Source organism: Phaeoacremonium minimum (genome assembly GCF_000392275.1).
Source record: "Phaeoacremonium minimum UCRPA7 unplaced genomic scaffold PA7_03_scaffold_496, whole genome shotgun sequence".
NCBI lineage: Eukaryota > Fungi > Ascomycota > Sordariomycetes > Togniniales > Togniniaceae > Phaeoacremonium > Phaeoacremonium minimum.
In genome coordinates this window covers 1114860-1126874 of record NW_006921398.1, presented here as the reverse complement: position 1 = coordinate 1126874, position 12015 = coordinate 1114860, and the positions used below count along the sequence as shown (strand labels likewise).

At 53.6% G+C, this 12015-nt stretch overlaps 3 protein-coding genes across 3 annotated transcripts; 2 read left to right on the top strand and 1 right to left on the bottom strand.

The window, feature by feature from the left end:
- Positions 1-4981: 4981 nt before the first annotated feature.
- On the top strand, positions 4982-6269 carry UCRPA7_7001 (putative variant sh3 domain-containing protein; the record flags this gene model as incomplete). Its single annotated transcript, XM_007919536.1, has 2 exons — positions 4982-6163; positions 6228-6269. 2 exons carry the CDS (start codon positions 4982-4984, stop codon positions 6267-6269), a joined length of 1224 nt encoding a protein of 407 aa, XP_007917727.1.
- Positions 6270-7461: 1192 nt separating this feature from the next.
- Positions 7462-8979, bottom strand: UCRPA7_7000 (putative rcc1 domain-containing protein; the record flags this gene model as incomplete). Its single annotated transcript, XM_007919535.1, has 1 exon — positions 7462-8979. One exon carries the CDS (start codon positions 8977-8979, stop codon positions 7462-7464), a length of 1518 nt encoding a protein of 505 aa, XP_007917726.1.
- Positions 8980-9997: 1018 nt separating this feature from the next.
- Positions 9998-11454, top strand: UCRPA7_6999 (putative fad linked oxidase domain protein; the record flags this gene model as incomplete). Its single annotated transcript, XM_007919534.1, has 2 exons — positions 9998-10120; positions 10171-11454. 2 exons carry the CDS (start codon positions 9998-10000, stop codon positions 11452-11454), a joined length of 1407 nt encoding a protein of 468 aa, XP_007917725.1.
- Positions 11455-12015: the final 561 nt, after the last annotated feature.

Sequence of the window (12015 nt, the reverse complement as noted above, 5' to 3'; positions counted from 1 at the left end):
TTTCACTATCCCTGGCCTCGGCCAGGCCAAGCCGAACGAGACTCTGCCAGCCTCGAGTTTCGCGCCCGATATCATGGCGGCTGCTGCAAGCATTGGTGGAGACATCGATGGAGAAACAAAAGAAAGCTCTTCGAAGGGAGTGGATCAAGATATGCGGAAAGAAGCTAGTGGAGAGGCACAGCAACACCCGAGTGCCAGCCCGGCAGGAGATGCTGCTGGTGTACAGCCAAGCACTGACGGCGATAGGATGGAGGTGGACCAGTTGGATGAAGACAGAATTGAACCTACAGCGGCAGTCGCTTCAGAGGAAGTCCAGTCGAGATCCGGCCCATCTGGCTCACCCAGTGTGACACACGCGCTTGAGGCTGTTTTAGATGGCCTATTGGGGGCCACTTCTGCGATAGAGCAGGAACCCGCAGAAGCTCGAGTTGAGGCAGCCGCAGCAGATGTTCAAAACGGCGACGAAGAGACTCACCCTGAGTGGGAAGCTGATTCGTCACCTTATGTGTCTTCGGACTCAGACAGCTCAGATGATAGTTCTTCGGAGGACGACTCTTCGGAAGATGAAAGTAAGCTTATGGGAATCGAAGAGACTGTGAGGATGTTGATGGAGGCCGATGCTGGGAGTGATGATGAGGCCGATGGCTCTAAGATAGCCAAGCAGGCCGCCGGAGTACGCACTAAGAACGAACTACCTGACGAACCTGACGAGAGGCCCAGCATTGTTATCCCAGCGGATGACGAGATCTTACCCTTAGGGACGGTAAAGCATATCGTTGAAGGAACACAGGTACTGGTGGAGGCCTTGACTGGTGTTGTAGCACCCACTATTCTTGACAGAGGATCCGTCCTTTGCAAGGAGGATCGCACGGTGCTTGGTGTCATTCATGATACTATTGCTACAGTCCACCGTCCAATGTACCTGATGAGTTTCAGGTCAGAAGAAGAGATCCAAGGGGCCGGTGTGCAGACAGATTTGCAAATTTGGTATCCTAAAAGCCATGCGAAATACGTCTTCCCCGCACAGTTGAGGCAAGAGAAGGGCTCCGATGCCAGCAACCTGCACGACGAAGAGGTCGGACCAGACGAGATGGAATACTCCGACGATGAGGCTGAGCAAGCCCATAAGCGGGAGAAGAAGGGTCGTAAACGAGGCAAGGGTGGACGAAATAAGGACGATTCGGAGAACACAAGAAGGAATGGATTCACAGACAATGCTGGCAATGCCGATCAGCCACTTAACTACGATGAGGATGAGGATGGACCGTATAAACCACTCGCGAGACCAGCCAACTTTGGACGGGGCCAGTCATTGGCAGCGCCCAGTCATGGGAATCCGCCCAACAACAACGCGAGAGGCGGTGGGTCATTCAGAGGGCAGCGAGGCGATTCCCGAGGACGTGGTGGACGCGGTCGAGGCTTTGGTGGTAGAGGCCGCGGTGGGAATCATCATGGTCATCCTCATTCGAACGGATCTTCAGATGGATACGCTCTGCCTCCCCGACCTTACATGCCGCAGTCTCCCTATAATGCAACTTCACCTCCTTCATACCCTCCAGTTCCGCCGCCGCCACCTCAGTATGCCGGACCGCAGACGGGAGTTCCTCCACCCCCCTTCCCGCCTTTGCCTGGCAGCTTCAATTTCCATGTGCCAGGCTGGAATCAAGGACAGGCTCAGCCATCGCCATATACTCCACAGATGCCACCAGCCCCATACCCATCTTATGCTCCGCCTCCAGCTGGAACTTATGGCACTCCAGCTCACGGTGCTCACGGTCAACCAGGGCAAACCTCGCCCCCTTCTGGATACTATGGGTCTCCAGCGTATGGCGGCCAGCCTCCGAACGGACAGCAGCGATGGAGTTAGGAACTCAATGCTACCGATCCACCCGAGGAGAACGAAGAACATACGCCTCAACTAACTGGTCATTCACCCCGGTCTCAATTGCGGTTACTCGTTTGCGAGGAGCTAGAACGACGAGGTATATTGCGTGCCGAGCATGCTATTGAAGAGCATGCTCTAGATGAGGCTACCTCGCTATCCCTATATGAGAGACGCGACCTGGAAGATGAATGAGACACAGTACGTAAGGCAAATAGGCAATGTATAGCCTTGCCTCAAGGCAGAGAATCACAATGCCTCATAATCGTATTCTCAAGCTTGCGAGAACTCCTACACTAGTCAAGAGACTCTTACATATGCAACTGCCATGTGAAGAGCAATAAGAGCTCGTTGATTGATCACGATGTAGTTGCAACCCGGGCTGAGTTTATATAGACACAGAATATGACAATATCATTCTGTCAACACATATAGGATTTATTTCGCCAAATACGATTTGGTTGGCTTTCATTTTTTTTTCTTGTGCAAATTGAATGAACCCAATGGGAAGGTCCTGTAACAAATATCCTGTCGTTGACTTCATCACTGTGCGCGTTTGTTAACGAAAATGTCTGTGGTTTAACATGGCTACAGATATTGTCTGTAGGCTGGATCTGTTCCCCCTGCATCCCGCATGCGCCTATTTTCCCGACTCAGGTCTGTGATGCCGACCCACGATACACTCAAGCACGAACGCCAGCCTTGCAGCTTTGATCCATGTAGCTGATCCACGGAAGTCAGATGCAACCAGCCCCACCTCCAGGCCTACCGACTGCCCAAATTTGTGAGCCTTGAGAGTATGCCGTCATATGCTTCTTTATCGCACCCTAACGCGCCTTCTTCTAATCATTCCGTAACATCAAATTTCCTCAATTAACTCAGCTTGACAGCCACTGGGAGCGCCGCCGTTCTGTCATCTCGGGATTTGTGGAGGCGATGGCCATGGACGTGCGCCCCATTGGACAGCCCGGACCTGGATGAGCTGCAACATATGACGATCATCGTGTGCGCATGGGCCAGAGGCGCCGGCGTTTCAGAGATGCAGGGACGCCTGGCGGTCAGTCGGCTCACCCCAGCTCATCACACGGCGTTCCATTTTCACGGCAAACGTTTACTGAGGAAAAGGAAACATAACATTAGCACACAAACACGACAGTGGGTCCATGTTAAGTGCTGAGGCTGAGGCCGGCGCGGGATTTTGGTGAGAAAGTCGTGCGGTTTCCTTGGTCTATAAGTCATGGCTCGTGATAGTGTTGTCTTCTCGAGCAGCCATCCTTGAGCGAATTTTGCATTGTTACAAGCCGCAACTGCCGATGGAGTTCATTAATTCTGCAAACAATTCTACTTATTCTTCTCTTGCGCATTAGAAAGAGATGCAACGCTCTTTCTTTGAGGCATGGCTAAGATCTCAGAAGCAAGTCTCTATTCATCCTTATTACAATGTAACCGGATTTCGGATCAGAATTGCATGAACGTCAACATCATGAGAACCACATTCGAAGAAACAATGGGCATTCGAGCCGGCAACGGTTTCGTTTCTACCTACCTGGTACAGTATGCATAACGGTAGAGAGTGGTCGAGGTAGGGAATAGGGGCTGGTGGGAGGTTGTCCAGAGAAGGAAGCAACGAGCCAATTGGACGCTCAGTGGGTGAAGGGCTGTACAAACGGGGAAGGCGGTCGCGCAGATCAGAGAGCTACCCTTTCGTTACCCCTGGTCTAGGTAATCTCGCTTGCTGGGTGACGGTGCATCCCTCGAGCAGCCCACCAATCAAGAACTTGTCGTACCTGAGAGGTGGGGTCGAAATGGCCCCTGCACGAGGCGCCAACGGCGGACGGCGCGACCTTATTGCAAAGAAGAAAGAGCGAGGGACGGTGGAGGAAAGAGCATTGGAGTTCAAACATTGGATGGGAAACCGCCATACAGAAGTGTAACCATCGTGGCCATCCTGCCCCCGTGCTACGCTCCCACGCTTCACTGTCATCCACTCCTTTCTTTTTTTGCTCCATGTAGGAAGGCTGCCGCTGAAGTTTCCCGCCATTCCTCACCGTTTATAGTATCGAGGAGCCTGTGTGGAGGCAGTTGGTGCCGCAGGAAAGAGAAGTGGAAGCCATTCACCTCCGTAAATGTGAAGTGATCAAAATTAGCCTGGGCTCAACACCTAGCAGGGGCTATTTCTTCCAAGGAAGCAGGCACAGCCCAGCTACGAGGATGCAGCATTGGGCATCATCTAAGCAAGTGCTTGATGAGTAGTAAGGTACCTTGAGTAGGCAGGCTTACCTAGGTAGTTCTAAGGTACTTACTGTAAAGTGATTAAACTGCAGGTACAGAGCAAGGTATCCTCCGGTCGCTCTCCTTCCTCTTTCCCGGGTTGTAGCTTACTTCCACACTTGAAGGTTCACCTCTTGTGTGGGGATCAAGTCACTTCACTTACACGGGGTCCGCTCCTGCCCTGCAGGTACACACTAGAAAGCACCACACCACCATCCCATCTGCAGCCACACTCTCTTCCCTCCCTTCAGCTCTGGCCGCCTTTTTCGCTCCCTTCCCTCTCTTCACCTTCGCGAAGAGAGACATCCCCTCACTTCCTGCAGGTCCTCTTCCTCCACCAAGCAGCATCTCACTCTTATGACTGCACAGAGGTTGTGGGACGTTTGACTGTCTTTCTCCTCCCTCCCTCTCTCTCCCTTCCCTTCGTTATACCACGCCAACTACCTTACGTTCTTTTTCCACCACACCCGACTGACCGGAGTCGTGCCCACAGCTGTCGCTGCTATCAAATCTCTATCTGCTTTTCCTTTTCGCAAACCTTCCATTCCTTTCACCAGACGCGCCACTCGAAGCATTCCAGTCTTCAACGTGCACCAAACAAACTCTGCGGGAGAACCCCGTCATTGCCGAATCGAGTAAATAAGACAAACGCGAGTCGAGAGTATCCTGTTGTGGCTGCTGGGTTCTGCTGGAATTTGACTTACAGTCTAGCCAATTTGTGACGTCGCTGGCCCTGACTTTTCCACAACTTGACGATTCGATACACCTAAACCCGCCTTTGCGCGCGGTCGAACGCCTCTTCGGTTTGTTATCAAAGACATCGTCAAGATGCCTCATCAGCACCACCGCTTCCACGGTATCGTGCGAGCGCGCGACGATGACTCGCCCTGGGCCCAATTCACCAAAGGCGCCGCCAGCGCATGGAACGAGGTCAACCCTTTTCAAAAAGAGCAGTCAACTATTTACAAGACCGTCTACACGACACAGACACCTGAGGGCTGGGACGGGAAAGGCGGCTTGACGACGTTGTCACCCGGTGCGGGTAGCCGGCAGGAGAACACTGCGGCCGTGCAGAACGCCGCGACGACGACTTCATCGTCCAGCACGCATACGACGAAGAAATCTACGACTGCGACTGCGGCGAGCACGAGCGCATCCGACATCCTGGTGCAGGATACATCGCTTCCAGCATCTATCATCCCCACGTCTGCCAGCAGTGTTGACTCGGCGATTGTTATTGCTACCAACACTCCTACGCCGGTTGGCCAAACCGCGCAGTCTACAACAGCGAGCGCAACTCCTACGACATCTGCAAAAGCACAGGAAAGCAGTGGAGACAATACTGCAGCCAAAGCTGGCATTGTTATCGGCGTTCTTGCTGGTGTCTTTGTAGTAGCGGCTATTGTCTATTTCTTGTTCAGCCGCCGGCGCAAGCAAATCGAGAAGCAACGTCTTGCGGATGATGAGAAAGTCAACGGACCATTCGGTGACCATGCTGCAATCCCGACAACGCCGTCTCGAGCGCCTCGCCTCAGTCTTCGTCCTGTCACTCAGTTCCTGCCCAATCTCAACCCACACCCTCACCCCGACAGGAGGGCAAGCAGGGGGGCTGCTATTGCCATGGTTGCCAGCCCGAACAGTAGTCGTGCGCCTGGTCAGAGTGCATGGGAGCGTCCTCTGCCGCCCGTCAATGCGAATCCTGCGAATCCCTTCAGTGATAATGCCGAGCGTCTGCACACTGCCATTCCCGAAGAGCCGTCTACGCCGCTAGATAGCCACTCGGCCGGTAATGTAGGTGTTGCGAACACAACTTACTCACCGCCAGGGGTCTCTCCTATCTCGGCCGTTGCTGGGGCAGGCGCTGTCGCTGGCGTCGTCGCCGGCGCTGGTGCAGTATCTGGTCTCACGCGAAAGCAATCTGTTCGGAAGGATGTTCCCAAGCCGCTTGATCTGACGCTGCCTCCTCCACTGTCTGCTGTTCCACCCAGTCCTGCTGGAACTGAGTTCAGCGTGAGTTCTCTGTCGCCTGGCCAGTCCCCAGGTCCTTCAGCAAGTGCAGCTGCCATTGCTGCAGCGGGTGGCCCTCAAACTTCCGCTGTTCACCGCGTACAGCTAGACTTCAAGCCGACACTGGAAGATGAAATGGGTCTCAGAGCTGGTCAGCTTGTTAGGCTGCTCCATGAATACGATGATGGCTGGGCCCTGTGCATCCGGCTAGATCGCTCCGAGCAGGGTGTTGTGCCCCGAACCTGCTTGTCAACACGACCGGTCAAGCCTAGGCCGGCCAACGGTGGTCCCCGCGGCCCCCCTGTTAACCCTCAGCGCGGCCCCAATTATCATCCTTCAGGAAGACCAATGACTCCCCAAGGTGGCCCGGGATATCCACGCCCTGAGTCACCCATCAGGCCGATGACTGCCGGACGCCCGCAGTCTCCAGCCGGTAGACCCATGAGCCCATATGGCGCTCGACCACAATCACCGGCCGGTGGCCGGCCTATGAGCCCGGGGCCACGCTCACAGTCGCCAGGTCCTAGATATCAACAAGGGCGGTCTGAGAGCCCGAACCGTATGAACCGGAGAATGAGTCCACCTGGCCCCAGCCAAATGAGCCAGGAGTACAAACCTGGCCCGCCGACTGGTCCTGTCGGCCGGAAACCAGTGCCTGGACAAGCATACTAAGTTCGACACCGTTCTTCTACGATAACTCGATACCCTAAAATTCTAGACATGTTACCGTGCTGATGGCGCGATGGAGGGGGTTTAATGGCGTTAATATGGTGATCAGGGGTGGTCACCCGAAGTTCAGCATGACGAAAGTCCCATGGGAGTCTTTGTCATTGGATATGAAACTGGTGTTTGTTTCTACATTTCACGTCACTCGCTCATGAACCACTTATTTGTACAATTTTCTAGCTTAACCTGCCGACCTAGATAGCCACCGTCGTTCCGAAGGAGGGGTGTCAGGCATCAGATGCGTGGACAATCTGTAATTTCTTGTCAATAATTCAGTACTTCTCCCGAGTCTTGGGCTTCTCCGTCAACGGGGATGTGTGCCTGAGGCCCGTCTGTACCAATACGAACTACTTGTCGATTATCTAGACTCATCATGCTCTCTTGTCTCTCGTAATCCAAATCTATATGAACAGCACGAAGGTATATCATTGCATTGGCCAATATTAGTACAGCATGTGCTTTTGGGCTTGGTTCTTGCCATTCCTGTAATCTATCTAGGGTATCTAAACTAAGTATCCAATGCCTTCCCGAGTGTCCTTTATCCGTCAATTGTTATTCACTTCATGACTGATCGCCTATTCATCAATTGGACCAGCCAGCACCGCGAAAGCGCCGCCGCAGCCGACCCAGTTGACAACCTTATCCTTCACAGCTTTGCCGATGCGCTTAGGTCTCTCGACAGTATCATCCGTGCCGAGTCCGGTCCTGAAGTCGGAGGAGAAACCCCACGAATACGCGTGTCCCTCGTCGGTGATGGCAAAGCAGCAGTCGATTCCAGCTGCGACAAGCTTGGCGCTGAGATCGGGCACGACTGTTGGAACGGAGAGCTCAGTCGGACGCCCTCTCGAGTCTCGGTGCACAACATCTCCTGACACAGTGCTGAGGTCAATGCCCATCTGCCCGTCGTCACATCGTCCCCAAGCCAGCACAGTGCCATCCTCCGCGCAAGCTATGCTGTGATGCAGACCGGCCGCAACACAGACGATCTTGTAGCCCTTCAATGCCTTCACCTTAGTCGGCGCAATGACGCTGATCGTACCCATGCCGCTTCGCTGGCCCCGGGTCACAGGTATGCCTGTCTGGCCGTAGTTGTTCAAGCCCCAAGCCCACACCTCGCCGTCGCCGTTGATCGCAAAGCTGTGGTGGTAGCCCGCGAAGACCTTTACGATTTTGTTCTTGGGCGTTGCGAGATGCTGCGGCTCGAGACTGTTGAAGCGTGCCTCGGTCTTGAGACTGCCGAAGCGGCGGCCCAGTTCATTCTGCGTGCCGGCGCCCCAGCCGTACACATCTCCGGAATGAGTCAATACGAGGATGTGATTGGAGGCGCCGACGAGCGCCTTAATCTTTGGCGGGAGCCCGGGGATGCGCACCGGCCGCACGGCCACAAGCTCCTCCGTTGAGGGGTCTTCGGGATCAGACACGTCGCGGATCATGGACTTCAAGAAGCCAAACGCGCCGTTATTGCCGCGGAACGTGCCCCAGCCCCAGACCTCGCCATGCTCGGTGAGGGCGAACGTTGCATTGTCGGTGGCGACCACCTGGACGAAACGGATATCTGCAGGTGCGTCCACGAAGTTCTCGTGGGGAACCATTGCAGGTGTGGCTTCAAGTGGGTTGAGCTCTGGCTCGTCATCGTCCTCTGCATTCTCGTCTGGTGACCATACGGAGCTTCGCCCGAGCGTGTTGGAATCGTTGGCTCCCCATGTTATGATTTGGCCGTCGGCGGTCAGCGCGGCGCAGTGGATACCGCCGACACTGACTTGGACAATCCTGCTCTGAGAAAGAAGCTGGTTGAATACCGGTCGTACAACGAGAGTTGGGTCTTTGACGGCGTCGGTAGCAACAGGACCGAGGCCAAGCTCGCCGCTGCTGCCTCCACCAAAGACATAGATATTCAAGATCTCCTGGGGGATCTGGTTCAATGGAGTATCTTGGGCGAGAGCGACCGTCTTCGCCCGCTTCTGGGGTTTCTTCCCCTTGCCATCGTCTGTTGCTCGTTTCTTCGACTGTCCGGCCGCCCGTGTAGATCTTGCTCTCGTCGTTTGCCCAACGCCTAGGCCCTTCATCTTCGCCACGAGCCCAGAGCGTTCCATATTGTCTTGATTGTCTGTCTCTTTCCCCGGCTGTTGTTTCGTCATGGTGAAAGTCAGTCTGCTGTTGTCTCGAGAAGACCGATAGGAGGGAAGTTGTTTGAGTTGATCAGATCGGAAACCCAGTTCTAACGCACCACCTCTTTATGGCCGTTGGCCTGCACTTCTTTGTGCTTCGCCGCCGCCGCAGCAGCAGTTCTCGCCCGTGACGCCATTGTTTGCTCTTTGTTTAGCGCTTATGCGGATAATTAGTCGTTGCTCTCATTGTTCAGCCCAAGGCTAATTGCAAATTCAGGCCGATAGTTGAAGAGCTCGTAGGTCAAATGTTGTAAGAGCTGAGGTTGGGCTGTATGTGACAGGCAGACAACACCAATCCTATTTATGACTAAGCGGCTATTGGACCCTCCAGCAGGGTCAAGATCGGAGAGCAAGTAACCTGATATCTACAACAATTCTAGAGTGAAATGGAGTCTCCTCCCATAAAACACTCCTCAAATCCACTACGCTGACTATATTATAATGGATGTCAGCCGTAGACGAGTTTGTCTAGGTCATGGCTTATTTTATTCGCATCTATGATGGCCAATGTGAACGAAATACCCCACCCAGATCAAGCATGAGACATTACGTTCGTTTAACGTGAAGAGGAGAAATATGTTGGATTCGCTGCGCAATGGCGGCTCAGCACCAACTGTTTTCACCGCCTTATGGGAGCAATTGCCTTCATCTTGGGTGCTTGCTTACCTGCAGAATGACTGGCCCTCGTTTGGCGGCATTTGCGATGCGTAATCAACGCCGGCCCAGGCTAGCATCACGTCAAGGATCCCCAAGGATTTGCCTAGTTGGGTAATCTTGGGAAGCAACATCTAAGCACATAAGCCCCCACGAACCCAGGGTTGGTGGCTTCGAGGATCCGTATTCTGTATTATTAATCAGTAAACCGACTATTAGACGGGAGAATTACATCAGACCGTGCTCTGCCGAAACTTAAGTCGAAGTAATACACAAATCTCACCCGAGCATGATGGCGGCCCACTTCGAAGCGTTGAAGGAGGCGATTCCTCCCAGCCAAGTCCTTCTCCCTGGAGAAAACGGATACGATGATAATATCAAACGTTGGAGTAGCACTTGTGTGCTTCCAGCAGTAAGTGCGACGCAGGAGGATTGAAGCCATGGTTGACCATTCGGACCTAGGGAGTCGTAGTGTTGCCCAAAACAACAGAGGAGGTCAGCAAAGTGGTCAAGTTCGCAACATCCAACCAGATTCGGTTCACTGTGTGCGGTGGTGGACACTCGACATCCGGTCAATCTTCCTCAGATGGTGGCATGGTCATCGATCTTCGATTGATGAACAACGTTGAAGTTGATAAAGCAAACAGCACCATTGCGTATGGCGGAGGGGCTAAGTGGTCTGACGTTGACACGGCTGCATGGGAACATGGACTTGCTACTCCAGGTGGAACGGTGAGCCATACTGGCGTCGGAGGTCTCGTCCTTGGAGGTGGGTTTGGCTGGCTCTCTCCGCGCTACGGTCTCACAATTGATGTTCTCCTTTCGGTGGAGATGGTGCTCGCTGATGGTTCCATTGTTACGGCATCCGAGTCTGAGAACCCGGACCTGTTCTGGGCTGTTCGGGGTGCCGGTACGAGCTTTGGAGTTGCAACTCGATTTACCAGCCGTGCATTCCCTCAGGGCAATGTCTTTGCTGGGCTACTGATCTTCCCACGAGACCGTCTAACAGATGTTATTGCCGGTGTGAACGAGTTCCTTACCAAGCAGAACGGCGACCAAGCAATCCTGATGATCATCGGTTACAGTCCGCCCCCCGATCGCGCCCATGTTGTTATCACTCAAATCTTCCACAACGGAACACAGGCGGAGGCTGAAAAGTTCTACGAGCCTCTCCTCAAGCTTGGGCCCCTGGCCAACTTGACGAGTGAGATACCCTACGTCGAGCTGAATAGCATGAGCAATGCAGCTTTCCCGCATAACCAGAGGTGGCAATTCGGCGCAGCCAACATCACTGCGCCCCTCAATGCTTCACTCATCACAGAGGTCGCCGATGCGTTCTACAAGGACATTGATAAGTTCAGTGAGGACCCGGCTAAGGAGGACATGCGGAGCAGCGCTGTAGGCTTCGAGATCTTCCCCAACGAGAAGACCCGCGAGGTCGACCCCGAGAGCATGTCATTCATGAACCGAGGTGAATATTTCAACGCACCAGTGGTGATGAACTGGAAGGATCCTGCACGGGATAAGGAAGTGCGCCAGTGGAAGCAGAATCTTGCAAACAAGCTTCGTTCGGGGGGCTTTGCTGGAGATCATGCGGGCAGCAAGGGAGTTGGGCAGTATAATAACTATGAGGAGCAGCCAAGCAGTGCAGAGCGAGGTTTCGGTGTCAATGCCAAGAGGCTGAAGGAGTTGAAGCAGAAGTTTGATCCCGAGAATCACTTTGACAAGTTATGGAAGCTGACTTAGGTGCTTATGGTGGACCTACTCTTGAACAAGATCAAGATGAATGTTCATATTGAATACAATCAATGACAAGCACCTGTTTAATTGAAATCTGAACAATCTCGAGATCTCCTCTATAGCTGAATCGGCCCTCTTCAAGTTTCCGCTCACTCAGAAAGGAGCGACATTGGCCATTGTCGCTGCTCCGAGAGCTGGCGGTGCCGCAAGAAATCTGCTCGCTGATCCCCTGCGACCTCGTTGTCCTAGATTCATCAGGTGTGTCCGCCAATTGTTTGGACGCGGCCCACGGTGTACAGTAAAAGGTGCACCTTGCGTATTTTCTGAAGTGAGATATGTATCAGCGAGTTCGGGATTGCGACGTTCCCAGCGTCGCGCAAATGGCCGAGGTACAGGCTGATCCGACGGCTGTGTGCGTATTAGTGGATGGCTCATGATCCAGTGAGAGGAACCAAGTTTCATACCTCTTCATCGGGCAGCTCAGGCAGCTCCAAGAGAAAGCTCTTCGCCTTGACTCCCTTTAGCCGATTGAGAAACTTCGTCTCTGCAACACGGCTATGCCATGGT